This window comes from Lagopus leucura, unplaced genomic scaffold, assembly GCF_019238085.1.
Source record: "Lagopus leucura isolate 7727_CA_CO unplaced genomic scaffold, USGS_WTPT01 Super-Scaffold_100016, whole genome shotgun sequence".
Lineage (NCBI taxonomy): Eukaryota > Metazoa > Chordata > Aves > Galliformes > Phasianidae > Lagopus > Lagopus leucura.
This window is the reverse complement of record NW_024962270.1, coordinates 1,958,008-1,984,974: the sequence shown is the minus strand read 5'-3', so window position 1 is coordinate 1,984,974 and position 26,967 is coordinate 1,958,008. Positions and strand designations below refer to the sequence as shown.

At 46.5% G+C, this 26,967-nt stretch overlaps 1 protein-coding gene across 1 annotated transcript in view; it reads left to right on the top strand.

Annotated features, from left to right (window-relative positions):
* GPC3 (glypican 3) overlaps window positions 1-26,967 on the top strand; it is an 85,213-nt gene that overhangs the window by 15,745 nt on the left and 42,501 nt on the right. The window contains exons 2-4 of the mRNA XM_042876576.1: window positions 1,393-2,087; window positions 18,861-18,994; window positions 20,627-20,752. Of these exons, the coding sequence (XP_042732510.1) occupies window positions 1,440-2,087; window positions 18,861-18,994; window positions 20,627-20,752 (908 nt within the window). The 5' untranslated portion in view covers window positions 1,393-1,439. The remainder of the gene's footprint in view (window positions 1-1,392; window positions 2,088-18,860; window positions 18,995-20,626; window positions 20,753-26,967) is intronic.

Here is a 26,967-nt window from a genome sequence, read left to right as displayed (position 1 = left end):
ACGCTGCCCCAAAAAGTGCTTTGTGTTCTTTGTTCAGGCAAAAGCTATTCTGGTGCTCTTGAGGATAAAGGAGAAAAAAAGTTTCATAATCCCTGTGTCCTATTTAAAGAATTTTTTTTTTTTTTTCCTTTAAAACTTGCTATAGCGGAGCAGCCAAAATCTGCTTTCCTACTGCTGCTCTGGTGGGGTTGCTGGCACCAGGCAGGTGAAAATGTGGTCTGAATGGTTGCGTTTGGTCATTTCTGTTCCAATCAGTGCTCACAGCGTAGTTTTCTGCGTGCCGGAATGGGAGACAGCAGGGAGCATCAGGTCCCTGTGTGCATGGTTTGTGCTCAGGGGAAGCAGTGTGGAGTCCTGGGGGTGGTCTGGGAGCTGTTGGGGACCCAGCACCGCCTGTGGCTGTGCTGATCCTGGATCCCTGTGTGGAGGAGTCAGACCACGCACAGATGCATCTCTGACTTAACAAAGAGAAAAAAAAATGGAACTTATGGCTTTAAAAATTAAACACGCCCTTTAATTATTGAACATGGATAATTTCCATGCAAATCGAGCCTGGGTGCACTGGGTGCAGGTTTTCACAGTGACACGGCTGAGAGCAGCAGCGTCATGGGGTGTCAGAGACCCATAGGTGGAGGCTCAGCATCGCTATTGGGCCATGGGCCTGCTGTGTCCAGGGAGGATAAAATGTGGATTCAGGAGAGCTAAGGAGCTGCAGAGGCCTTTCAGGTGGCATGAGGACATGTGGTGCTACCAGCTAGGTCTGAATCTTCTCTGTGATTAAACTCCTACATCTTTTACTTTTCATAATGTAATGTCGGCATTTACTGTTCCCTGATTTTGAACACTGTAGATTGTCAAACATTTATCTCTGTCTTAAACTGTCTGAAGATAGAATTCCTGTTAATTTCAAATCAATATGGAAAGAGGGAGAGAGCAAAATTGCAGTCTAGCCCTTTTCTTGGATCAATATTTTCTTTAAAAACTGAAATGTTAACTAGATCCTTGTTTTTGCAATTTTGAAATGCAGCTCATGCTTAAAGGATGTGGGCGTTCACCTGGAAATTGTTTTTGGGGCTGGAAAAGACCTCCAAGATCCCCAAGTCCAACCCCAACCCCCATCACCACATTCCTCAATGCCACATCCCCATGGTTCTGGAGCACCTCCAGGGCAGCACTCCCTGGGCAGCTGTGCCAGTGCAGCACCGCTCTTCCTGAGAATAAATGTTTCCTAATATCCTAATGGCTGAAGATGATCAGTATTGCAGCAGGCATGGCTGACCCACACTGGTCAGGATGGGAGCAGCCTCTGCAGCTGTGATAGGACCTGAAGTTATCCCCCCTGTTTCTGAGCTCATCTCCTAATCACCCGTTTTGTTTTGTTTTCTTTTGCAGAAGCCTTTGAGATCGTAGTGAGGCACGCAAGGAACTTCACCAACAGCATGTTTAGGAACCACTACAAGAGCATGGGGCCCAGAGCTCTGAAGTTTGTTGGAGAACTTTTCACGGATGTCTCGCTGTACATACTGGGCTCTGACATCAGCGTTAATGACATGATCAATGAATTTTTTGATAGTTTATTTCCTTTGGTCTACTCCCACTTGATCAATCCTGGCTTCCCGGATCCCTCGGTGGAAATGACTGAGTGCCTGCGCGCAGCCAGGAGAGACCTCAAGGCCTTTGGTAACTACCCGAAGATGATGATGACGCAGGTGTCCAAGTCACTGCAGGCCACGCGGGTCTTTCTGCAGGCACTCAACCTGGGAATCGAGGTGATAAACACCACCGACCACCTGAAGCTCAGCAAAGAGTGCGGGCGGGCGCTGCTCAAGATGTGGTATTGCTCGCACTGCCAGGGGCTGCTCCTGGCCAAGCCCTGCGCTGGGTACTGCGGTGTGGTGACGTATGGGTGCCTGGCAGGGGTTGGTGAGATCGACCGTCACTGGAGAGATTACATCAGCTCCTTGGAGGGGTTGACCAAGGGCATGCGTGGTGTCTATGACATGGAGCACGTCCTCCTGAACCTCTTCTCCCTGGTGCGGGACGCAGTCATCTACGTGCAGAAGAATGGAGGAAAACTCTCGGCAACTGTGAGTTGTTTTTTTTGTGCTCCTGGCTGCAGTAGGGCTTGGTTGTGTCCTGGAAGCAAGCTACCCCTTTCCTACAGCCAACAGTCCCCAAGGGCTCAGATTTCCAGCTCCTTTCTCCTTTCACCTCAGTTCTCTGTTTTAAAACTTTTCAGAGCACTTGAAACTGGTGTCTGGGGGGACTAAGCATCAGAATCACAGAAATAGTAAGATTGGAAAGGTCAGCTGTGGGGAAGCTATTAGGTCAGGGCTTGAACTGGTAATTGAGCACCTGGTGAAGAGGAGTGATTGGCCCAGAGAGCACAGGCAGAGTGTTTGCACCTGTGCTCTTTACCTGGGCAGAAGGGATGGAGCAGGGTTTAGAGCCCTGGACTCAGATAAGGGCTGGTTATTGAAGGGAGCGTGTCTTTTGGACTTGGGCTTCTTGTTGGGGAGGAGTGCTGCATGATGAGAAAGCCCCTTCACCAGTTTGGGTGAGTCCAACTCTTCTTTCTGTATGTGACATTGCTCAGAACTGAAATTCTGGATTTGCCCCAGCATCAGCCTTGTAGGTGGGATGGGAGATCAGGGCTTGAGATGTTTTGGTGTCTTTTTTCTTATTGAGTGCTTTGCCTACTTTGGGTCGTTCTTAGAGGGTGTGCTTTTCAGCTGTCCCTTGGCTCCCTGGTGCTCCAGGGACTGTGCTGAAAACTAACAGAGGGAAAAAATACCACCCTCGCTCATTCAAATGAAGACCTGTGTTTTTTTTCTTGAGCATATAATGCAGTGGGATTCAGAGTTGCATTGCCTGGTGGCGGCTTTGTCTCAGCATGTTGAGCATCCTTGGGAGATAGATGGAGACCATCTATAGTTCAAGTTTTGTGGGCTGGGGTAGGGAAGAAAACTGTTTCTTCCTCTTCTATCGTTACTAAAATGTACCTCTAAGTAGATGCTAAGTATAGGCATATACTTAAAATCAGAATGATTAAGGTTGGAGAACTCTCAGCTCATCTAATCCAACCATCAACCCATCGCTGCTGTGCCCACCAAACATGTTTCTCATCTGTGCTTTCTGATGTACTCAAGGAGGTCTAGTTTTTCTCATTTGGGTAACTCGTTCTAGCTGGGCTGTGTTTAATCCCGGGGTTGAGGCTACTTACTACTTATTAGGAGAGACCTGATGTTCTAAAAACACGCTGTGTGAATTTCTGAACCTCCTGTGAAACTGAGGCTTTCCTGTTCAGAAAAGCTGCTGTTCTGATTGAACACCAAGGGCAAATGGAATGTGGTAACGTAATATTTGTTTTGCAGAGGAGGCTTTCTTGAGACGCAGTTGATTGATCTGTGCAGGTAGTGTGGAGCTGGGGATGGGGGCAAAGGTGTTATACTTTGCTTAAAGCCAGTGATGATTAAAATCTATCATGTTTTCCTGTTAGCTGCTTGTTCCTGTCATTCTTGGCTGCTGTTTACAAAAGATCTGTGTTTATGTAGGTCATCGTAGTACTTGCACTGTAACTCTTATCTTTTTGGGGCTTTGGAAATGTATCAGATTATGGATTTTGAGCTCTGTGGCATTCAGCTAGAGGCTCTCTTCTCAGCTGTTTTCTGAGCCACTCTTGCTTGGTGGTTGCCTGAGATGTGTCACCACGTTATTTCACAGCCCGTAGATGCATAGTGGCACCTGAGTGGTTTCACAAGGACCAAATCTCTGGGAAGTTGGGTTGCACTCATGTAAGTGTACACCAGTAGTTTGTGTTGCTGTGTGATCCTAGAGTGATTCCAGTGTTTCCTCTATTGTACTTCTGTTGGAACAATGTTAAGCATGCATTTTTTGGCAGGGCTGTCACTTTTGTTGCCAGACACTGAGACCTTGATCTGTCTGCTGAGAATGTGTTTGTGAAAGGATAAGTACACAGTGCACTGCTAATGTCACTGCAAGCCATGGCAGTAGAGCCATTAGGTACCCATCCTTTGCTAGACCAATATATAAACTGACTGACTTTAAGATTAAAAAAACAACAAACCCAAACCACAAAGTCACTGAGCATTGGCAAACTATTCATTACTTTGATATAGCAGTTGGAATGTATCAGTGCCATCTATAGTTAGGTACTTTAACATAGCTCCTCCTTGATTATTTAATACTGGTGTGATTCTTTTCTTTGCTCTAGAGATGTTTCTGTGTTATAGCAGGGCAGAGGAAAATTTTCAAGGCAAGCAAGCCAAGTGTTTAGCAATTGTCACTTAAAGAGAATGGTCACTGGGGTTTTTAAATCCTGAAGTACTGCTGTTGCTCAGCTAAAACTCTTGTGTCAACCAGAGCCCAGAGTGACTTCTTACAATTGAGCTATGAGCTGCTCAGAGAGTAACGGGGCAGTGATGGAGGAGCTGGCAGTTATAACACAGCTCAGTTGGGATCTGGGGCATACATCTTTGCCCTTAAGTGATAGAATGCAATTTCTTGTAGCTGTGCTGGAATGGAAGTTTCTCTGTTAAACTTATTGGCACATATTGAGTTTCAAAGAACATACCTGGAAGCAAGCACTTGTATTTACTGTTATCCTGTAAATATGATTGGCTTCAGACACCATATCGAAGCCTAAAATGCCACAGGAGTTTTCTCTGGAAACATGTGGCTTTGCTCTTGTGCTGGCTTTTTGTCTCAGCCCCTTTATTTCTGACCTTGGCATGAAAATTTCTTTCCAAATTCAACTTGCTGTATGTTATGAAGCATAAGGGAAGGTTATTTGTCATGAAAATCCTCTGGAATTATGGAAAACTTGTCTTCCATCCCTTTATTGGGATGATAGCCTGAACATAAACACTGCCACCCTTGTCTGTCTTTTGGACTTTTGGTATGGTTCTTATGGCACTACTTCTTCCCAGTGTTTTGGGTCCATATTGAAAACGTGCCTGGTGCTTCCCTCTCTTCTTGTGATTTTAACCACGAACGTAGTTATCACTATCAGCCTGTGCTTCCTACCACAAACAAGGACGGTCTAACACAGCATGAATAAACTTCATGAGATATCCAACCCCCATGCCTCTTGGAGTTGGGACTTTCTCTCTTGTAGGAGCTACATCAGACACAGTAGGTCTGGGTGTCACATAGCTGACGTCCTCTGGGATCCCCTCCCAGAAGCCAGCACTGCAATTTTATTTTGTAAGGTTGCAGAGTTGAGGTGAAGATTATTAACTCAGCACAGACAGACAGTTGGTCTATGTCAATATTTTTCCCCAATGCTTTTTTTCCTTCCTGTAACTCATTGGGGTTTTCAACCCATCATAGCAGACTGAGCAAGAAGCAGTTTGTAGCCTGGTGAGACCCATGTGGAAATAGATGGGTGGCTGGGGGTGAGGCTCCAGCCATCTCCTCCACTCAGAGTGGGGGATGCTCTGCAGGTGTAAGTCATCAGAGAAAAGGATTTGGATTTCATCTTTGCTATCTGTATTGCACTGTACATCTGGGAGCTTTACCTGCTGGTGTAAATGAGGTTGGATGTGAACATAATGTGGAACTGATGTTTGTAGCACGACCAAATCTAGGAATGGGAGCAGGCTTCAAAGGAACATGAGATCTTTCTGGTTAGTTCTACAAGCTCATAGCAAATAATGTAAAACACCGACAAACTTACCACTCAAAAACATATCAGACCTGCACCTCTGGGTACAAGAGTACTCAGTACAGCTGATACTGCTGAGTTTCTTCTGCTCCCCTCACAGCCAGCAGCTCTGTCTGCAGCACCTGCCCATGCGCGGGAGTGAAGTTCAACGGTCTGTAAGTAAAGGAGCTTTTGGTGGGGATGGAGATGCCCTGTCTCCATACCCAGTTATTCAGTTCCTATTGGGGTGGGTGCAGCGTGTGCTGCTGTTAAGGCAGCTGACTGGGGGCTGCACTGCCCGGATGGCAGCAGGGAGCCTTGCCATGTTTTCCTATCTGCTAATGGATTTCTTTCTGTGCTGGGGCTGGGGAGAGTCTTCAGAGGGAGGCTTTGAAATGGCAGCGTGGTTTGCAGAATCATTCCCTTTGAGATGCTCAGATGGGTTTCTTTGTACTTTTAATGCAGTACAGCTATGGGATAGGCAGCTGGGTGCACTGCCTCTGCGTTTTCAGTTTCATTATCGGAAAAGTTTAATCCTCTGGCTGCTCTCCTAATGCTGGTGGCCAGCTCTCTTTTTTGCTCAAAGCTAAATACAGTGAGGCTTGGATTTCAGTAAGCTCAGAGCTGCTCAGCTATTCCATGGTGTGTTCATTGCTTACTTTTGTTACCCATCTTGTGATACGCAGTGTGATAAGGGGCAAGCAGGTGTCTGTTCTGCTGCAGGGCGGAAATGAATCTGACCACCAAGGATGGTATCAGCAAGGAGATCCTCTGAAAATTCCTTGGGTGTATTATGCTGAGGAGATTCAGATAGTGGAGATTTTCTGATAGCTGGGGGAGCATACAGCAAAGTATTGAACTGATTTGGATCTGTACATCCCCATGTTGCTGGTGGCTTGGCTGGTGCTAAATGAGTAATGATTTGAGTTATGAGTCTGTATCTTGCTCATGGGAGTGACTTTGGCATGGGTGCTCTTGGCCACCGCTTGCCCCTTGGCAGCAGTGAAGCTCAGAGGTTATTCTCAGCCCACTGGAAGCTGCGTGCCTTGCCTGCCCTAGGGAAGCAGCTCATTATTGCTATGCTGTTAATTAACTTGCTGCTAACAAAGCTTTGCCTCTAGAGGATGCAGTGTGCTTCATGCATTGGTCAGCCTTGTCTATGTTCTCATGGGCACAGCAGTGTGCTGCTGTACCTGCTGCCCATGCTGAGGGCAAAGTGAGGCTCTGGGGGGAATTTATCACTGAATTGGGTCTGGCCCTGGTGGATGGAGTGCAGGGCTTTGCAGAGCCGCTAGGTGGATGCAGCAGATGTGGCCACAGTGAAGCAAGGGGAGATGCCATTAGATGTCAACATGGCTTTAATTTAAAGTAGCATTTGATTTTGTTTCTATTTGTAAGCTTTTCTATTTTTTCCTTTTTTTTTTTTATTGCTTTTCCTCTGTTCTTTTAACTGGATGTGTTCTAGCCTCTGGCACATTGTGGCATTTCGGTGGAATTTGCAGTGATGCTTTTTTTTTAATTAAAAGTAGAAGGCTGCTGCTGGCAGTGCCCCCCCCCTCCCTGCAGCACGGGGAGCATCCTTTGATAACATGTTTGATGCCAAACCCAACTTCACAGCGAAGCTCACAAGAATCTTTTCACTGACTTTGGTCAGAGGCAGATCACACAGTTGGCGGCAACTTTATGGTCTGTGCCGTAAAAAGAGCTTTCTAAGGCTGCTACATTTTATGGGAGGGGATAGCATAGGGAGCCCACTGAGCCTGGCTTGACTTCATTTCAGATGCTGTGTAGGGCACGGTGTGAGCACGATGCATGTGGTGGGACGCCCTGCATCTTTTCTCTTCTTAAGTCAGAAGGAGTGCACAGATTTGTGCAGGTTAATTAACAGCTCTGTGTACCTGTTTGTGCACACTGGGACTTGGCCTGCTTTTTGTTTGAGTGGAGGGGATGCTTTGTTGCTGTGCAACTGGTTTTTCTCCAGATGTTTAGATTTCTACTTGGTCTTGACATCAGTGCTAAGAGCTGGCAGAGGAAAACTGTCCAAGCTGTTGGAAGTGCTGGTATACAGCTGTGCAGTGTTACACTGCTTTCTTCGCTGCACAGAGCCCACTTTCTCTCTCCTCTTTCCTGGATGGGGGATGCTTGGGATGTAGAAAAGGAGAGAGCTGGTGCTCATGTTACCCAAGTCTAATTGTATTGGGGGGTGAGGGGGTGTATGAGTATATCTGCTGTTTGAGTTCTGGGCTTTAGGCTTTGAAGTTTCAAGCTCTCATTTTACAATAAATGGTAATGGTCAAGGACGTAATGCAAGGACTTGAAATAATTGGATTTGAGGTGGAGAAAAAATGAGTTTCAGGCTGAACTGAAGATCACAGTGTCAGAAAAACCCCTCCGGATGTCTTAAGGCTTCAGCCACCTGTGAGAAGCGCTGGTTGTGGGAACTGCTCCTCCCAATGGTCCGGGGCACTGGAGATGTGTTCTTAACTGGAGCATTACACTGAACCTCCTCAGTGCCCCTTCTCAGTCAAGCCAGCTTTGTGCTTGAGATTCTTTCTGAGATCCAGATCTGGTTTGTCAGAAGGATGTTTGTGTCGGAGCAAGGCCCTGGCCCTGAGGAATTTACTTCTACAGCGTGAGTTCCATTGCTTTGTATCTGTCTGAAACGTCCCTATGGACAAGTCAGTGCCCTCCATGCTAAATGGGAATCAGGGAGCTGTCTGAGTCCTTGTTGAAGCTGGTTGGATGTCTTTTTTTCAACAGAGAGAGAATACCCAAGGATCACACCTGTGGACACGACCCCCTTGCTTCTCATCCAGAACTTCTGCAAAATGTGTTCTGCTCTCTCCTTTACAGATACCGTATCCTTACTCAGCCCTGCAGTGCCACGCTTGTGCTCACAGATACCCGTCTAGTTATGCTTTTTGTGCTAAACTCTCTTCTGGCCTCATTGTCCACAACTGCAGCTTTTACCAGGAACTCCATCCGAGGTCATTCCTGGGGCATCCTTCATGCTAACTACTCTGAGTTTACTTTCAGTGACAATAACCCCCGTGAGTGCTGCTGCCTTATGACTGTAACCAACTTCCCCATTAGCAATGCTGATGAACGCACCAAGAACAAAACAGAAGCTTAAAGGTGGTCCTCTGCAGAGCAGAAATAGTGCCCAGAGCCGCCCATGCAGAGCATCAGCATTTTGTTTTGCAATGCAGAAAATGATGTTCTGGGTTGCGATGAGTACTGTGCTTCATTTTGAATTCTCTGCCAGCATGCAGTACGCACTCAGAGCAGTGCGTTGTATCATTTTTACATCTTATTATAAAGTAGCTTTGAGGTACTGGGCATGAAAGATACCATCTACCAATATATTTAACTGGAAGGAAATTGCAGAGAGATGAGGCTAGTATTTCCAATGTCCACTGCTGGCCAAGCTGTCCTGTTGGCCTCTTTGCATTGCGGCAGAGCAAGCCAGAGCCCTTCTCCATCTCTACCTGTTGGGTTTCCCCACTAATAAGTCCCTGAGGGTGCAGGTCCTGCTCTCAGATGTATGCATGAGGGTGAAGTTTGCTGCTAACTTCATTATTCTGTGAAAGGCTCATTTGAGTGAGAGGCTGCAGAAAGCTGCCTTGATAGCCTGCAGTCACTGTGGCAGAGTTATTTCTGTTTGAAGAGGTGGAAAAAAAAGAAAAATCCAACCAGCAGCTGGTGAATGTAGAGATTCTTTATGCAGGTATATCTTTCTAACCTAATCAATTTTCACACCTAATTCTCTTTTGCTGTGGTGGAGATGATGCTCTTAGGCACTGACCTGCAGAAGGATGAAGTGAGTGAGCTTAGTGGTTTCTGATGATAACTTGAAGACAACTGAGTTAGTTCTCTCTAAAGCTTATTAAGTCTTGGATAGCACATACTGATCCGTGTCATGGTGCAAATCAACCTTGTGCACCTGCCCTCCAGAGCATCAGAAAGCAGCTATTTCTTCTGCTATTCCAGTGGGCTGTGCTGGTGTTTCCATCATCCTTCCTCTGTGTGAACATGCCCATAGCCACATCCCTCAGTGCCACATCTCCATGGTTCTGGAGCACCTTTGGGGATTGTGATCCCACTGTTCCCTGGATGGCTGTGGCAGTGCAGCACCACTCTTTCTCATATGAAAGTTTTCCTTCTATCCAACATGAGCCCATTGCTCATTGTATGTCACTGCTTAGGAACCAGAAAGCACTTCAGGAGCGCTTTCTACCAGGAGTTTGTTGTGGAATCTGTATCTCTGAGTTGTGAAAGCTTGCAAAGTGAGTAAAAAGTGAAGATGACATACAGAAATGGAGTGAAATTACTTGATCTGTTCCAGTCCAGTGCTTTTGCTCCTTGTTTTGGAATCACTGGATATGAATTGATAGGAATTTTGCTTCTGATGATCAAATTCCAGCCATTGGTTTGTCAACATCAGTAAAGGTGTTGCGATGAAAACCAGATTAATTCCACCTGTCTGAAAGCAGCCTATTGTGGAATGAGCCACTCTAATATATTAATCAGACATATAAAGCAGCATTGTAACAAGGTTAAAAGTGCACACCGATTTCCATTATAAAGATATTCTCAATCAAGCAGAACCTAATCTACTGCTGTAAGTCACTCTGTAATTCAATTGTACTAACCACAGCGTGTGTAAGAGCAAGATGTGTTACAAAGTCTAAGAAAAAGCCCTGAAGATATTTTCTATAAAGATGTTTATAATGATTTACATTTTCAATAAGCCTGATTTGTCTTTGTGAAGAGTGTAATTCCTTTATCACGGGCAAAAATCTAATAGGAGTCTTTTTACCTTGTCTGCTGTGTTTTGAGTAAATTATTTTGTGCTGACCTTTAATTGGATTAGACAATTTGCTGTCAGGAAAGGGGAAAAAAAAAAAAATTAATATGGATCCAGTAGCTTCAAAACTAAGAAATCAAAAGATGAATAACAAGATCTTTGTGAGGGATGAAAGAACACAGGGCCTTCTTGAGCACTTCGTTGGCCTTGGATGGATGAATATTACCGCAACGGATCCCTGCTGTGCTGAGTGATTTTTACCACTTTCTGCCATTAACAATTACTGCATTTCCGTTGCAGGCTTTGCCCCAGGAGGCTGCGGTGCGGCTGTGGGCACAGCCTTGTGCACCCCTGAGCTGGGAGGTGCTCCTGGGGAGGCTCCCGTGTCCCCATAGCGCATCCTGGTGGTGCTCTGGGCTTAGCTGGAAATCCAGTGCTTGTTATCACTTTGCAGGAGATGTTGAGCAACTTAAAAAAGCAAACAAACCACTGATGATCTGGTGAGCTTCTGTGCCTCCAGCCTGGTTGCTTTAGCAGAAGGTGGTATTGAGAATGGGAGAGGTGGCTGCTGGGGCCCTTCCTATGGGAGAGCTACAGGCAGTGGGGTTCTGGCCCTCTGTTGATGGCTGGGGGGGGCATTGGGGTGCTTTGGAGTTGGAAGGTTTTCTGCACAGCTCAACTGCCCCTTCACTGAATGGTGTTTCATAGCAAAAAGTGCTCCCAAAACCTTTTGGGATTTGGTGCAAGAGTTCATTGAAGTACAGATCTAAAAAGCTGTGTATACCTGTGAGCACAGACCCTCATGGGTTACAGGATGGCTGTTCTTTGTTACCTGCTTTGATCTCACCAGTTAAAGCAGAGTTAGCAGTAAGCCTGGCGTGCTCTGTTTTATATAAATGTTATACTTACTATTGGATTCCTGATAGAAAGAGAACTAATTAAGGAGATGGGATATCATCAGTAGATTTTTCTTTCCTGAGATTTTATGAGCAGTAATTTGAAAAGAGCCATATTAAAGTCATTGAGAAACAAGTTAATGCTGCGTTTCTGAGAATATTACCCTTCTACCCAAAGATTATATTCAAGAACAAACAGTGTACAGTAGCTAATTGCTAGCTGACACATTATAATGGCTTTATACTTCCCAAATTGAATCAGTCTGGTTAAAGAAAAAATGTCATGCAGTAACTTTTTAATTATTCAACAATGTATTTCTCAAAGAATAATTGAATCGCTGCTCGAGGCTGTAGGGAGAAAGTTGGACCAGTGGATATTGACCCCATTTGCTACCCAGCTGACACTACTGCTCTTAAATAACCTCTCCCAGGCTGTCTCCAGGTTGCTGCCTTATGTCCCAAACTGATGGCAGATATCTTTTTTTTTCCTGTTTTTCCTCTCTAAATTAAGCTGTTAGGAATTCATTTCTCTGATTGTTCCTTTTTGTAGTGCTGCAGGCAAAAAAAAAAAAAGTGCAATATTAAAATCCACAGCAATCTGCAAAGGAAACCTATTAACAGAGTGAAGGAAAATAGCAAATGCACCTTACATGCCTTGAGCCCTCATCATTCAGGAAATGTGGAGATGTGGCACTGAGGAACGTGGCTATGGGCATGGTGGGATGGGTTGGGTTGGACTTGGTGATCTTAGAGGCCTTTTCCACCCTTAATGATTCTGTCTGTGCCCTGTGCTTTTTCTCACCAGTGTTGGTGGCCGCGCAACAGGCAGAGGTGCAGAAAGGAACTTGGGATGATCTTGGTGGAAACTGGGCATCCTTAAATCCGCTTCCTTGCTTTGCCTCTCAGCCTGTTGAGCTGGAGAAGGTAACCCTCTCTGCAGCAGGAGGGCCTTGCTGGGATGTGCAACAGAGGTGATATGAGCATAATAGTGTGCGCAATGAGTTTTGCTCCTCAGCAAGACTTTGGTTGGCCTGGCTCCCTGTTTTTCTTTTCTGTTGCGTTGTCCCTTTGCTGTGTGTTCATCATTCAGGCAATGCTGTTCCTCTTTCCAGGAATAAAACTGAGGTTTGGTTGTCTAAGAAACATCAGACTGCACGGATCTAACTTAGAAACATAACGGGTGCGTTAGTGTGCTATGGGGCCCTGTTCCAGGAAATGTTTCCATTTGGGAAAACTGCATCAGCGTGTGCTGAAAATGAAGCCAGTGTGGGTTTTTTTTTTTTGCTTGACTGGTCCCTACTGTTAGCTGTGCTGGGACACCAGTGTGTGCCCTGTGGTCTGCTGCCCAGGTCTGCCCATAAGAAACAAATACTCTGTTTTGTGTTAAACATGGAATGAACAAAACACTGGAGGGAAAGGCTGACTTCAAAAGTTGTGCTTTAATTGCATGTCATAGATTATAAATGCAGAAGGAACAACTGTGATCATTTAGTCCAACTTCCTCTCTACCTATAAATAACAATAAACAGCCTTTTGCTTAAACACGAAGCAGCTTTCTCTGGTGGATTAAATGCTGCATACTGGCGGTGCTAGAAAGGAGGAACATCTTGTTTGCGTTATTTTATGCACATTTGAAAGGCTCTGCTCCAACGGAGGTCATGGCTCCTTTGAGCAAAAGGGCATCAGCACAGCGGAGGATTGGGTCAGCGAGGGTGGGAGCTAGGCAGGGTGTGCTGGTTTATGTACACATGGAATGTTGGGTGCTGCTGGGAGTGGGGTGCCATGCTGCAATGGGAGTGCCTTGGCAGCCCTCTGCTTGAGCCTTGGGTGCAGAGGGGTCCTCCATGCTCCTGCTGCCGCACTGAGCCTCTGCAAAGCATCTCGTGGCACTCTGTTCTGACTGGAGGATGCGGTGGAAAAATTGCATGGTTATGTTTCCTTCTCACCAATCCCTCCTCATCTGGGATGTCCACTGGGCTTTGGAGGTGACAGCCCCCTGGTAATGCACTGCAGGAGTCCCCCAGCACTGCCTGCCCTGGTGTGACAGGCGCTGTTATTCTAAGCATTAGTGTTTGTGTGCATCTTACACATTATAGTGCTACATTATTTAAAGGGGATGCATTATTGAACAGTGCTCTGCTCAGCGTGGAGGGCAGGTCGCTCCCTGCCATCCCTGCTGTTCTGGCTGCTTGGTCAGGAGGCTGTCTTATGTAATCCCTGCAAGGTGATGTCTGAATCATGGGTCGTAATGCAACAGGGTTGATTAACAGCAGCAGCACTCTGTTAATGGGGAATGTTAGAGAAATGTGTGCAGAAGACTTCTATGTTGTCACACTGCATTCCTGCTCAAGCGTGTGAAACCGCAGTGATCATTACTTGCTGAATAATGACGTGCTTCCAAAAAATAAAGGGCTGTAGATTCATTGTTATGTCCATAATCATATCTTCTGCTGTGAGAAGGGTGAGGGAGTGCGGAGTTCTTTCACATCCTCCTGACAAAATGTATATAATGATTACAAGCATAGAATAAGAACATTTGTCCTAGCTAAATGTTTATTCACTTCTGTTAATCGGAATGGGTTTGAGAGTGGGCCACAGTCCGTGGAAGCAATGCAATCACTCCAGCACTGTGGCAGATTTAAATCAGTAATAAAAGCCCTGGGGAAATTAACAAGACAAAACATTAACCACAGACTAAACATTAACATATATTAGCATTTTTATTACACCTGTAGAAATGGCAAACAGGCTTGGTTACTACTATTAAAAAGTTTATGCTCTATCCCCCATCATTGCAATGTATATTTTGTTTTAAGCCCTTCAGAATTTAATTAAGCTGATTTCTGTCGCAGCGTTTGAGTAACAGACTTCAGGTTCACTTTTATGGTGACTTTGAAGATAAAGAACGCCTTCATCCCCTGTTTATAATGCTAATGATACGTGTGACATTTAGCAGAGCGGGCTGTGAAAAAGCCACAAGGAGAGGGGAGGCAGCGCCAGGGCACGGAGCTGCTCTGCTGCTCTCAGGATGAGTGGCCAAAGGAGGATCCTGCATGAGATGATGCTCAGGGCTTTGTGGGTTCTCCAAAGGCAGCGTGTTTTTTTTCCAGGGCTTTGATGGTCTGTTCTGAGCAAAGCTGCGCACTGTGGCAAATCGCCCTTTCCGAGGCTGTGTTCAAATCACTTACAGTAGTTAATCGCTTCTCAGTTTAATGCGCGGCTTCTCCCGAAGGGAACTCAGAAATAGGTATAAAATGACATATGTGAACTGCAGAGAGTGGAGAAGATTGCAGGAGGAAATCTTTAAAAATGAGGCCATCCCCTGGAGGGGGGGAAAAAGGTGGGGGAAAAAAAAAAGTACTGTCTCTTCCTGGAGGATGAATCTATAAGCAGAAGAGTTCACAGAGAAGACAAATGGAAGCTTTCCTTAAAGTTTAAGCAAAGGTCAAATAAAGAAAGCTGTCCTTTGGAGTAGGGTTTGTGGTCTGGATGGGAAGCTGCTGCAGCAGGTACCCAGCTTGTCTGATGCATTCTCATCAGGGAAAGCTGATGAGCTTTTTTTTTTTCCTTTCCAGAAAGCTTCTAGTAAATTACCTTCAGAATGTTCACACCTCTTAGAGGTGGTGCTCAGATTGGTGTGGGGCATCACTTGTGTGCTGCTTCCCAGCTGTGGGTGCCCCATCCTTAGAGGTGCCCAAGGCTGGGTTGCATGGAGCCCTGGACAGCCAGAGCTGGTGGGGGGGCACGCGGCCCACAGAAGGGGTTGTAATGAGAGGGACTTTAAGTTCCCTTCCAACCCAAGCTGTTCTGTAATTCCCATGTGTCTATTGCAAGTCAAGTCCTTTGGCATCTCTAAATTAATGGAGGAGCGCTGAGATGGTGCTCCATTAGGGTTTTCCCTGTGCTCCTCTCAGATCAATGCTCCCTTCCAGGCAGAGCCATTATCCAGCCCCTGGGGTGTGGGAGACAGCTGCCCACTGCCTGTGGGGATGTACCTAGGCTGGGCTGCCCTGAGGCTGTGGGGCAGAGGTGGGGGTGTGTGGTGGTCAGTGGGAGGCAGTGTCATGCTGCATCGTGCTTGCTTGGAGAATGCTAATGAAATCAAGGAATTAGCAAGTTTATTAATGAGATGGAGCAGGAAAACCGAGCTTTGGCTGTTGAAGTAGTTGGTGGTGTTGGGCACTTGTGAAAGTTTGGGGATTTGAGGGAGGTGTTGTGTTGTGTGCCCTAACCAAAAAGCCCAACCCATTTTGCTTAAAACTCATTCTGCCATTTTATTATTCATTTTCTGTAGCGTAATGCTTCAAGCTGCAGCCTGTTCTGGGACATGAAATAAGACTGCAACGTTCTTGCACTGAATATACTTCTAATAAGGATTTGTGTGTGTTTATGATGCCTCTGACAGCACTCAAAGCCACAGATCCATTGGCTTCGTTCTGTGGGTGTGCTTTGCTTTCCACATTTGTCCCTTTGTTGCATCTCAGATTGTCATTTTCTGGACTCTAAAATTTGGAGCTTGCTTTAGAACAGTAATGATGATCGGGAAGAGCTTGGAGAACAGAGTCTGTGTGTTTTAGTTGCAGCAGGGAGGCAAAGAAGAGGAAGGATGGAAACAGACTTGCTGAGATGTTGTCCCAGGACCACTGGTGGCCCAGCAGGCTGCAGCAGATGGCTTGTGAACGCCTTTCCCCCTCCAATGCACACACGATCCTGCCCCTGCAAATGAGCAGGCAATCTGTTACTTCTACATTCTCTCACTTTGCTTAATGTTCAAATCCCAGCTGGATTTTTGACTGAAAAGTGACAATCATTTGGCTGCGACTTCACAAGATGAGCTGCGCATTGGTGTGTTTTTTTTTTTTTCCTGAGAAGGTCAATTGGTCCTTGAATAAATAACTAAGTAAGAACTTGCAGCACATGCTGCCCAAACTTCCCAACTTCGTGCTTGCCAAGACTACATTTGCTGCCCTGTTTTGGGGCTGTGTTTGTGAGAGGGCTGCAATTTGGGGCTCTATCTATTGCACTCTCCTGTAAAGCCCCAGTGCTGCCCAGTTCCATGTCTGGGGCTCAGCCCAAACCGCAGTGGAGTTGCGTGGCCCCATCCACCGGGGTGCTTTGCTTTTTGAAGTGGTGCCTCAGATGGTGCCATTGTTCCCGCTGTCACTTGGGCCCTCCTCTCCCATTCAGCACGCTTCAGCATCCTTGGAAAAAAAAAAAGCCTTGATCCTGGCCTTGCTCTTCTCTCGGAGTTCAATAGGCTTTGCCAGCTGAAAGGCCGCTTTCAAAGGGGGAAGGGAGGCTTTTCAGAGTTTGGGGGAAATCAAAGGGAATCATCACAAATGGCTGCTTAAAATAACCGACCTTTTCCCGTGTCCCTCCTCTGCTTTGCATTCCTGTGCAGAATGTGGGTGCAATGGTGGAGCTTTTGTTGCTGCTCATTTTGTGCCCTCTGTCTCTCAGTGTCTGCATGCCCTGTCTTTCCCCTTTAGGGTTTGGAGCAGAACCCATCTCTGACCCCCCCACTGTCTCAGATGGCACCTTTTGGGATGAGATGTGCAGCACCTCATACATCCTCATAGAATTGTTTGAGTTGGAAGGGGCCCTTAAAGGCTATCTGGTCCAACTCTCCTGCACTGAGCAGGGACACCCACAGCTCCATTGGTGCGCTCAGAGCCTCATTGGCCTCATTGACCCCAGCCTGACCTTGGGTGTCTGCAGGGGTACCTGCCACATCTTTGGGCAACCTGTGCTAATGCCTCACTACTCTTATTGGAAATAACTTCTTCCTTTTTCAGTCTAAGTCTCTCATCTTTTAGTTTGAAACCATTTCTCCGTGTCCTATCGCAACAAACAGAAACTGCAGTGCCTGGCTTCCTGTTTGGCTTCACTTTTACTTTGTACTGTATGGCATCCTGAGCAAAAAAACTGCCACTCTTGATAACAAAACAGGTGATATTTGTAATTTATTTGCCCAGCCAAATGCAGGATGTAATAGAACGCAATTAATCTCTTCTTGCACATCAGATGCTCTTAGCTTTGGGCAGTGGGTGTGCTTTTAATCGGTGTGCTGCTCAGGGCCATTCAGCAGCTGCAGTGCTGTGATGTGGAGCTCAATGAGGTGCTGCTGGGATTGTATTGTAGGTACGTGGTTGGTCCCAAGCCTGGATGTGGGTGGTGGGATGAGGCTTGAGGAAAGTGAAATCAATGTTGGCTGTGGTGCCTTTGTGGTCCCTGAGCTTTCTGCAAGCGTGCCCAAGTCCTGCAGAAAAACTGATAGGTTTGGTGGGTTGATAGCTGTACTGGATAATCGTGGTAGTCTTTTCCAACCTCAATGATGATTTAGTGAGTGCTATTAGTAACAGGTGGATGGTTGGACTGGATGATCTTGAAGGTCTTTTCCAACCCTGGTGATTCTGTGATTCTATGATTCTAAGCAGTTTAGAAGGGCGTTTCCTAGCATTGGGTTGGCCTGGTGGTGCCATGGTGGGGTAGCTGTCTAGCTGTCCACTGTCAGTGTCCTGCAGAAGGAGATGGGCACAGGTCCACCTGCAGTGGGATTGCAGCAGCAGTGCTGTGAAGCTGGCATGGAGTCACGGGGCAATGGCCGTGTGGGAGAACTTTAATGAGGTCTTTTGGATTCTTGCCACTGCAGCCACTTAACAAATCATCATCTGTATGCTAATGACCTAATTTGTGTCATTACCTGTTAATCAAGACCTCCCATGACATGACTCAGCTGGAGCTGCAATGCTTGCTGTATTTTAGGCTGTGATTTTCTTTCAATTAGCAATGATACGTATGATGCTCATCCCTGGGTACCAGCAGCATGAGCTCTGCAGATGCTGAGCTGCTTCGAGCTGCAGAATGGAGGGCTTAGGATCTGCCTTTTGAGGGGAGGTGTTTCCTAACAGTCTGGCTGGAAAGGTGGAGCGTGGTACCCTGAGGTGCTGCGAATTTGGGGAAGGAAGGAAAGATGCATGAGCATCTTTCTGCCAGTGTGAGTTTAACTCAACAGAAGGGTGCTCGTTCAGGAGTTGGGCTGCATCCTTATGGCAACAGTTTGTTTTTAGGCAGTGGGATGTGCATGGGAGGGAGTCCATCAGGCATCACCTTGGTCTGCAGACTGGGTGTGTGCATCCTTGTAGGGATGGTGTCTTCACCTTCCAGGGTAAGATGTGTGGCAACTTTAAAAATCCTCAAAATCAGACTCAAGTGGCTCTATGCTTGCAGGGAGATCAAGTGCATCAGTGTGTTCTCTGCTAATTATTTCACTTCATTTTTTTTTTTTCTCCTTGGAGTGGGGCACTGTAAGTGAAGTGAGAAGTAACATAGAGTCCTAAATCTATTCTGAGAGTGATTTGGGAGCTCCGGGGTTGCTGGAGGTAGGCAGTGGCGTACAAAGTTCCTAACCCAGCAGCGTGCATCTTTGTTGTCTTCCTTCAGTACTCACGGCCCCGATATTCCCTCATGCTGTGGTGTTTGCATGTTCCAGGTCAGCCGGCTCTGTGGTCATGCTCAGCAGAGGCAGTATCGATCCACTAATTACCCTGAAGACCTCTTCATTGACAAAAAAGTCCTGAAGGTGACTCGCGTAGAGCAGGAAGAAACGCTGTCGAGCAGGAGGAGGTAAGTGCACAAAATGCCATTTCTGACTTGCTGAGCATTGCTGTTGTGCCAGATATACCCCTGGGTAGAAATGGTGGCTGTCAGCTAAAACTTTGCACAAAGCAACGTGCAGCCAGTGGGCTTATTTCACTTTGATTCTGTGCAGTCTTTCACAGTAGCTCAGATATATATACAGCCTTCCACTGCGTATTACCAAGTGAAGCAGGTGCTGTGCCTTTACTGCTGTTGTAAATACTATAAAAATCTGTACAGGAAAGGGCAAATTCAGCCCTTCTTATACCTGGGGATGGACTAGCTTGGAGCAACAGAGCCACATTCCAGTTATAGTTCCCATGAGATAACAGCAGGACTCACATTCCTTCCTTGTCTCGACATGTTGGAGATGCTGTTTTAGGACTACACAGCCTAATGAGATCTGCTGCAACAAATCACACATGCTTATACCTGCAGGTATGGAGGAGTTTCTTCTGTCTTCGTCCTGCCCTGCTTGGAACTCTGGGCAGCAGAAAGGCTTTCTTCTTTTTATTCTCCCTGATGCTGCTTGGATATGCAGGATGTGAGGAGCTGGACATGATGTGAATTGGCTTAGGGTTGGTGGGACAGCAGACCTTGTCTTATTCATTGAGAAATAAGGCAATGAATGAGACCATCTATTTTGTTGTGCTTGGTGTAAGGAGCTGGCCCTCTCTCCTCAGTGCAATATGTGACTGCAGGAGGTGGTTGCCCAAAGATATGTGCAGGAAGGTGAGCTCCCAGCCTGCGTAAGGCCTTTGGGTTCCCCAGTCAAACTCTTGTTTATGGGCGTGGATAGGGGAAGGTTGCTGTAGGCTGGCAGGCTGTGCTGCGCTGGGCCGGGGAGGGGTTTGAGTTCCCACTGCTTCTGCTTCCATCTGCGCCTGCAAAACCCAGCGCTGGGCTTTTCCTTGCTTCGTCTGCCCCCAGCTGGCAGCCGGGAGCTTGGGCTGGAGAGGAGACCCCGAGCTCACAGGAACCTCAGCAAATCCCTGCTCTGGGAGAAGGGAGCAGGGAGCACGGCATGCCCGAGAAATAACCCATTGCCAGAGAGATGAATGTACTGAACTGCAGCAAGGGGGTTGTGAGGCCAAGTCTGATCTCCTCCAGTTCCCTACTGTTCATATTCCTCCGCTCTGTGCAGTGTTCACCTAATCAGATCTGCTGTCATTTCCTAGTGACAGCTGTTGAGTGCCCCTAGGTCACCTCTTCCATTGCAAGCTGCACACCTAAGCTGCAAGGACCGCTGCATCCCGTGCCCCATTTCTGTCTGCTGCTGGAGCCCTGGGGTTGACCCATGCCCTGGTCACTATGTACCACTGCTGGGAGGGACCTGCCTGGGCCAGGTGACCCTGGAGCTGCAGTGGGCTGAGGCCCTGCTGCATCCCCTCCATCGGGACAGTTCTGCCCTGAAAAGCACAGACCTTGACCGAATATCATCAGAGAATGATGCTCGATGCTGCTTGAGGTCACAAACAAGACTGATGCTTTGTGGCCTGTTTGTTCCCTGCTGTCCTCTTGTTGTGTTTGGCCATGTTGACTGCCTTCACTGGTTAAGTGCCATCAACCTTGTATTTTCTTTTCGTGACTGAGAATCAATTTTTTTCCCCTTTCTTCCAGGGAACTGATTATGAAGCTGAAGTCTCACAGTGATTTTTACAGCAGCTTGCCAGAGTACATCTGCAACCACAGCTCTGCTGTTCAGAATGACACCATTTGCTGGAACGGGCAAGAAGTCGTGGGAAGGTGAATCATTTCTTCCTTCCCTTTCCCCAGCACTACTCATCATTTCTTATCCAGATCAGGACACTGCTTATTGCCTTAAGAAACCTTTGGCAGAACTGGCATCTGCTTGTATTGCAGCTCAGGTTGATGTGCAAAGGGTGGAGGGGAGAAGTAGTCGTGTGCCACCCTCCACTGAGCTTTCTGTGCTCTGCTGTGAAATCCCTGCAGCCACAGGCAGGTTTTGTTTCAGTGAGCCAGAGGGAGGGGAGAGGCAGCAGCTCAGCACGGCCATGCACAGAGGTTATGGGGTGGGTACATGGAGGGGCACAAGCAGGCTGCATTTGCTGTGATGGTGATAACAGAAAAGACAAGAGTGGGATTAATAGCATAAAATGGAGGAGGGGAATATTAATAAAATTGGAGCATTTTCTTGCAAAAATTGTTTCTTAGGAATGTAAATGTGGAAATAGAACTTGGAAGTTTTTTTTTTTTAATAATTATATTTAATTTTTCTTTAATAACTCTACTTTGCAAAGCATCTTTTGCTATGAAGTCATTTGCATAAGGGAAGAAATAGAAATAAAATCAGTTGTTGAGATATTAATTAGAACTTCTTGATTCGGTGACCTCCAGTGGTGATTAGCCTGCACTTCTAATACTGGCCTGAAACACTGAAGGGACCAAAATAGCATCAAAACGTATTTTTAAAAGAATTATTTGAACATCTAAGATTGCAACCTTAGCCAATAGTGTTGCTTCACGTGGAGCTGAGGCTGCCAAAACAGTGCTCCGTGTGCTTGGGCTTCCTGGCCGGGGATCCCTTTCAGGGAATCTGAGAGCATTCCTGAAAATCAGGTGCATTCCAGGTAACCCCAACCACCAGTGTGTTTATTCAGCCTTTTCCCCCAGAGGGAGCCAAGCAGCTGTTCACCTCATAGAAGTGATTTTGCAAGCGGCACTGAGAATGCTGTGGTGTGCCTGAATTTCTGGTGCAGCTGCAGCCGTCCTCCTGCTGGACTGACATGCAACTGCTGGGCCTCATTCAGAGCCCAGTTTGCTGCTTTTCATGAGAAATGTGGTGCTTTTTGAATCCCTGGTTTCAATTTCAGGCTGTTGAGATGGTAGTTTGTTCTGTGTTTGTTACTGATGTGAGAGAGGGGTCTGAGTTTCTGGGGTTTGTGTGTGACACAAGAGCCCTCCAGGTGCCTGGAACAGCACGGGGATGGATGTGTGTGTGCTGTTATTGTATCTGGTGCTGTGCAGATGTTGGACAAAGCTGGTTAGGCACTGCTGTGTCATTGAGCTCAGTGAGGTCTGCATGGACCCATCTGGGCTTTGCTGGTGTTCTCGTAGGGCTTGTGGCCATTTACCTCTCATATCCTTGATGTAGTTCCTAAGTGTTAATGAAATTAGAGAGAAATCCTGGGCCAGAGATGCTCAGTGCCTTCCTGCTGTGTCCCATTTCCCAAGCTAAGCCCTGAACCACCCTGTTTCCTCCTCCAAAGGCATGTGCCTTTAGGTACTCCAGGTGCCGTGGGCTCCACTGATGGCTCAGCACCACTCACCTTGCTTTCTGTATTTTAGCTTTTCTTTAAGAAATGTTTCCCACATTTTCTTTTATGTTGTTTTATTTTGTAGTCCTTTGTCCGTCCCGTTTACTTCTTAAATAACTTAAGCTAACTTAATAGCAAGAATTTGTCCTCCTTCCTGATTGATCTGTGGGTTACTAGCTTGCTAACTTTCTCTTTTGGGGTTTTAAGATGTGATGCCGTGGCCTAGCAGAAGGAATGCTTTGCTAGCTGTATGAGGACAGCAGATTTCCCTGCTCATGCCCTGAGCAGTGCCTGTGATTTTGCTGTGCTGAACACAAGCCAAAGTGGGAAGAAAAAGAGAAAAGGCAACGAGCTACAGTTTTTCAAACTTTTCAGTGTGCAAAAAACATCCCGTGCTGTGATTCCCACAGCTGATGCCCTGGCTGGATAATTGGCTCATGTAAAGCCTTCAACTTAAGCCAAGTGGGTGCTGAGATATTGAACTCGTCTCAGTTTCTATGGGAGTTAGAATCTCGGAGATGATTTGAGCTTTATATATAGCACTAAGTTTTTACAGCGTTTAATACTAAAAGCCTGTTAAAATCTAGATTCTCAGAGTTTAATAATCTGCTTACGCTGTATATTCCTCCCAAGCTGTTCTGAATAGAATGACAGCAACATGTGCCTGCTGCAGAACTTGTAAGTGCTTTAAGTATTTCTGTTAGATATTACCATTTCCAAATTGCTTCAGACAAACTCGTGTGTTAATCTAAATCACCCGCATAACTCTTGTTCTCCTTATACCAATTCCAAATTAATATATTTTTAGCACCTTGCCAGATCCTCTTCTTCAAGCTAGGAGTCTCAGATTTCCCTTTTTTTGCCAGCGTGCTGTGGTTTGTTTTAATCATACAAATCATAAACAACGAAAGCACAATTGGAAGCAAGGGAGAAAAATGAGATTCTGTAATTGGAACAAAGGAAATTCCATGCCAGCAATAACCCTTTAGCTCATGAAGGGTTTGGTTATTTCTGGCAGCGCTGCAAAATATCTGATACAATGGAGTCCCCAAAGAGGGAGGCTGTATAACTTTTCAAGCACATAAAACACAGCTTTGTAGCAAATGTAAGCTATAATGAAAGGATAGTAGGCAAATTCAGTGGGTTATTGAGTGGCCATAATTGTTTCCAGAGTATTCCAGAAATGAAGACCATGAATCTTCCTATATTAAGCCTGCTGCTTGGTCTTAAGTTTAACCAATCCTTCCAGAATCTATTTGTCTTGAACTTTACTGAACTGATGTAAGAATGGAGGGAGGATTCAGGCTGTCCTTTTACGCTTCAAACTCCCGTTGTTTGGCAGTGAATAATGCAGTGTTCGCTGTTCATACCTGCGACTTCAACTTTTAATAAAAGCTAATATTTGCAGCACGCTCACCGCCTGCAGTGCAGCGTGTAGAGTGAGCTGGAAGAGGCAGCGTTGCTCTTTGGCAGGGAAATATTGCAGCAAAACCTCAGAGGGTTCACATGGCAGTGAGACCGGGCTGGGAGGAAGGTGGAATTTGGAAATCCACCAGAAGATGTCTCTCTGATTTAGGTCTGAGTGCTCCCTGCTGAGAGTGCTGTATCCTTCTGGTTGCTTTTGAAGAAACTTGCTCAGAGCTACTGGTGGTGTAAACTGGCTGTGACTTCTGGTATTTGCCCTCTTAAGGGCTCCTGCCCTCCAAAGAGGCAAGATTTGGCCACTGAGCTGTTTTGTAGCAGTCTGTGTTGCACTGATCTAGTAGAGGAAGAGCCTGCGAAAGATTGTAAATTGTTCAGTTGCATCTGAGTCAGTACTGTGCGAGTGGAAGGCAAGCATAAAGTGCTACTTGGATTTAAAAAAAAAGAAAAAAAAAGAAAAAAAAAGCTTTTTCTAAAAGGTGTAATTCTTTGGCTTAGAAGATTACTTTCTCTAAATCATGTGTCAGGCTTTGCAGTAACTCATCTCTAATCCTAGCATGGCCAGGAAGGATGAACGCACATATTACTTTTATTGCCATAAATTTAAATTGCATTTGTCATCTTGTCTAACTTGCTCTGAAATGAAAGCCAAGAAAGAACTGCGTTTAGGCTGGAATGACCAAACTTTCACAGGAGACATTTGTGGATGGTGGGGAGGAAAAGAGGAAATCCCTTAATGTGACTTCAGCCTTTGGCACTTTTGTCTGGTGGATGAAAAGGAGAACAAAGGGTCTTTAGCTGTGTTATCCCTACAGAAGACTTGAGCTCATCAATGTTTTCATCAGGTGGTTGTCTTTTGAGTTGTTTTTAGCAAGGGCAACATGACATTTGTCTTTGGAGAGTACTGTGACCCCAGCAAGAGCCCATCCCCAGGGAGCCTGCTGCTGACCAACATGGAGGCACATCAAAGAACAGAGTACTTTGAGCTTTGCTTATGAAGTGGAAGCCAAACCATGCTCGTATTGCAACACTGATATCCCTTCAGCTCCAATAACCATTGGGTGGACTTTACCTACTGTGTGTTTGCTCTCTGGTGCTGTTGTCCCCATGGTAGAGGTGTACAATGGGGTTGATGGAGATTCATAAGCAGAAGGGGCTGTGCTTTTGGCACATGTTTGAAGTGGCTCAGGATAGCTCAATCTCTTTTTTTTTTCCTTAACTGTGGCTGGGGAACCATGGAGGAAGTGAGCCCACTCGGCACACAGAGGAGCTATGTGCTATGAGCCCCTCATCCTCCAGCTCTGTGGGGTCTCCAAAGGCATCTCCTTGTCCCATTAAGGTCCTTGGGGGCCTGACTGCTTGGACCAGGCTGCAGAGAGAGATGCTAGCTGCCCTTTGTGGCATTTCAGGAATGCTTGTCTCTCATTGAAACTGCATCTCAGAGTCTTTAACCCTTGGTCTGGCAGCATCCTGCAAGCATGAATGCATAGCAGCCTGCACTCCTCCTGCAAGCTTGGTACCTTGCTGTAGCTGCTTTCTTCCCTTATATATATGACCTCATGTGGGTAGAGAAATCCTTTCTGGCAGTGCTGCCTGAATTTCAGAAGGGCTTTCACCCACTCAAAACCAAGCTATTGAGTTTCTTTGCGTAAAGCTTCTTAGGAGAGAGATTGTAATAATTCAGGTATGCACCAAACAGCGGCTCAGTTCTGCTCTTACTAAAACCTGTGGGAGATTTATCCAGCTAGTTAAATCGCTTAAACCACAGGAGATTTTTCCACTTTAAAGTGTTTCTAAATTCAGTTCACAGCAATGTGAAAAACGGTAATTCCTTTGGCACTGTGACAGCCCTGTGCAGCACGGACGATTGTGTTCAGCTGCCAGACGCGTTCCTCAGGTTGGCACAGTGGCACGGAGCGACTCTGAGACAAATAAGGAGCAGGTTGAGTGGTTCGCTGCTTCCAGTGTTTTGTTCCCCTGCAGGGGGTTAAATGCACTTCTGCAGGGCTGCTCTGCGCTTGCTGCAGCGCTGGCTTCCCACGAGATGGAGCTCAGAGCACGTGGTCCCAGCTGGCTTTTGGCCGGGGGCTGTGAGCTCTCAGCCAGGAAGAAACCTCTGACTGAGTGGGGAAATGCCTTCCTGAGCTGGCAGCTATTATGTCTTGGGTGTATCTGTACTTGGTGCTTGCTCCGGTGTGAGGGGGGCGCTTGGTGCAGCGGGATGCTGATGGGGATGCTGGGTGCTCGTGTATGGGTAACTCCTGCTTGGAAAAAGCTTTGGTTGGTGTGGAAATCAACTTCAGCACTGTGTTTTTAAATGATGTGAATATTTCAACCTGGATAAGAGAGTTTGTTGGGGAGACCCAGTAGCAGTTGTCAGTATCTAAAGGTAAAGGGGCTGTAAGAAGGGAGGGGACAGGCTCTGTAGCAGGGTCTGTTGTAATAGGACAAGAGGAAACGATTTCAAACTGAAAGAGAGGAGATTTAGATTAGATATTAGAAGTTTTTTTCCAATAAAGGCAGCAAGGCTCTGGCACAGGTTGCCCAGGGTGGTGCTTCATCCCCGGAGACACCCAAGGTCTGGGGATGGGGCTCTGAATACCTGATGGAGCTGTGGGTGTCTCTGTTCATTGCAAGGGAGTTGGACTAGGTGGCCTTTAAGGGTTCCTTCCAACTCAAACAACTCAATGACTGTATTGTTCTTTTACATGCTGGGGACTCATTCTTCCTCCACCAGTGTAAATCCAGAGTTGACTTCACATCCCTGGATGTCTAAGTCTTACTCTCGTGCTACTAATCTGGAGTTTAAGTGTAGACGACCTCTTGTGCATCTCCAAAACCCTCTGTGTACCCCAACAGCTGTTACGGATGGTAATCCATGTCCCTTCTGCTTTCTCCCCCAAGCAGAGCACCCTCCCAGAGCTGGTCCCATCCATCCCTTCCATCTCCATCCCCTCATTCCAATCACTGTCCATTATTTCCCTGGCAGTGCGGGGTGAAGTACCAATGCGTGCACATGGCATAGGAGCTGGCAGATACCACCACAGTGGTTGGAAGCTGGGTAGGGATGCAACACACAGGAGATGAGGCATAGAAACACTCCTCAGGTTTACCCACAGCACCAGGAAAACAGACATACTGTGCTTGATGTTATCTTGGCAATCTTGCTTTCGTAGGCTGCGCTGGGTTCTGGCAGCGTGTGCTTGGGCTGTCAGCTCTAGGAGATGAGGGCTTGTTTTGTGTTTGTACAGTGCTGGGGCC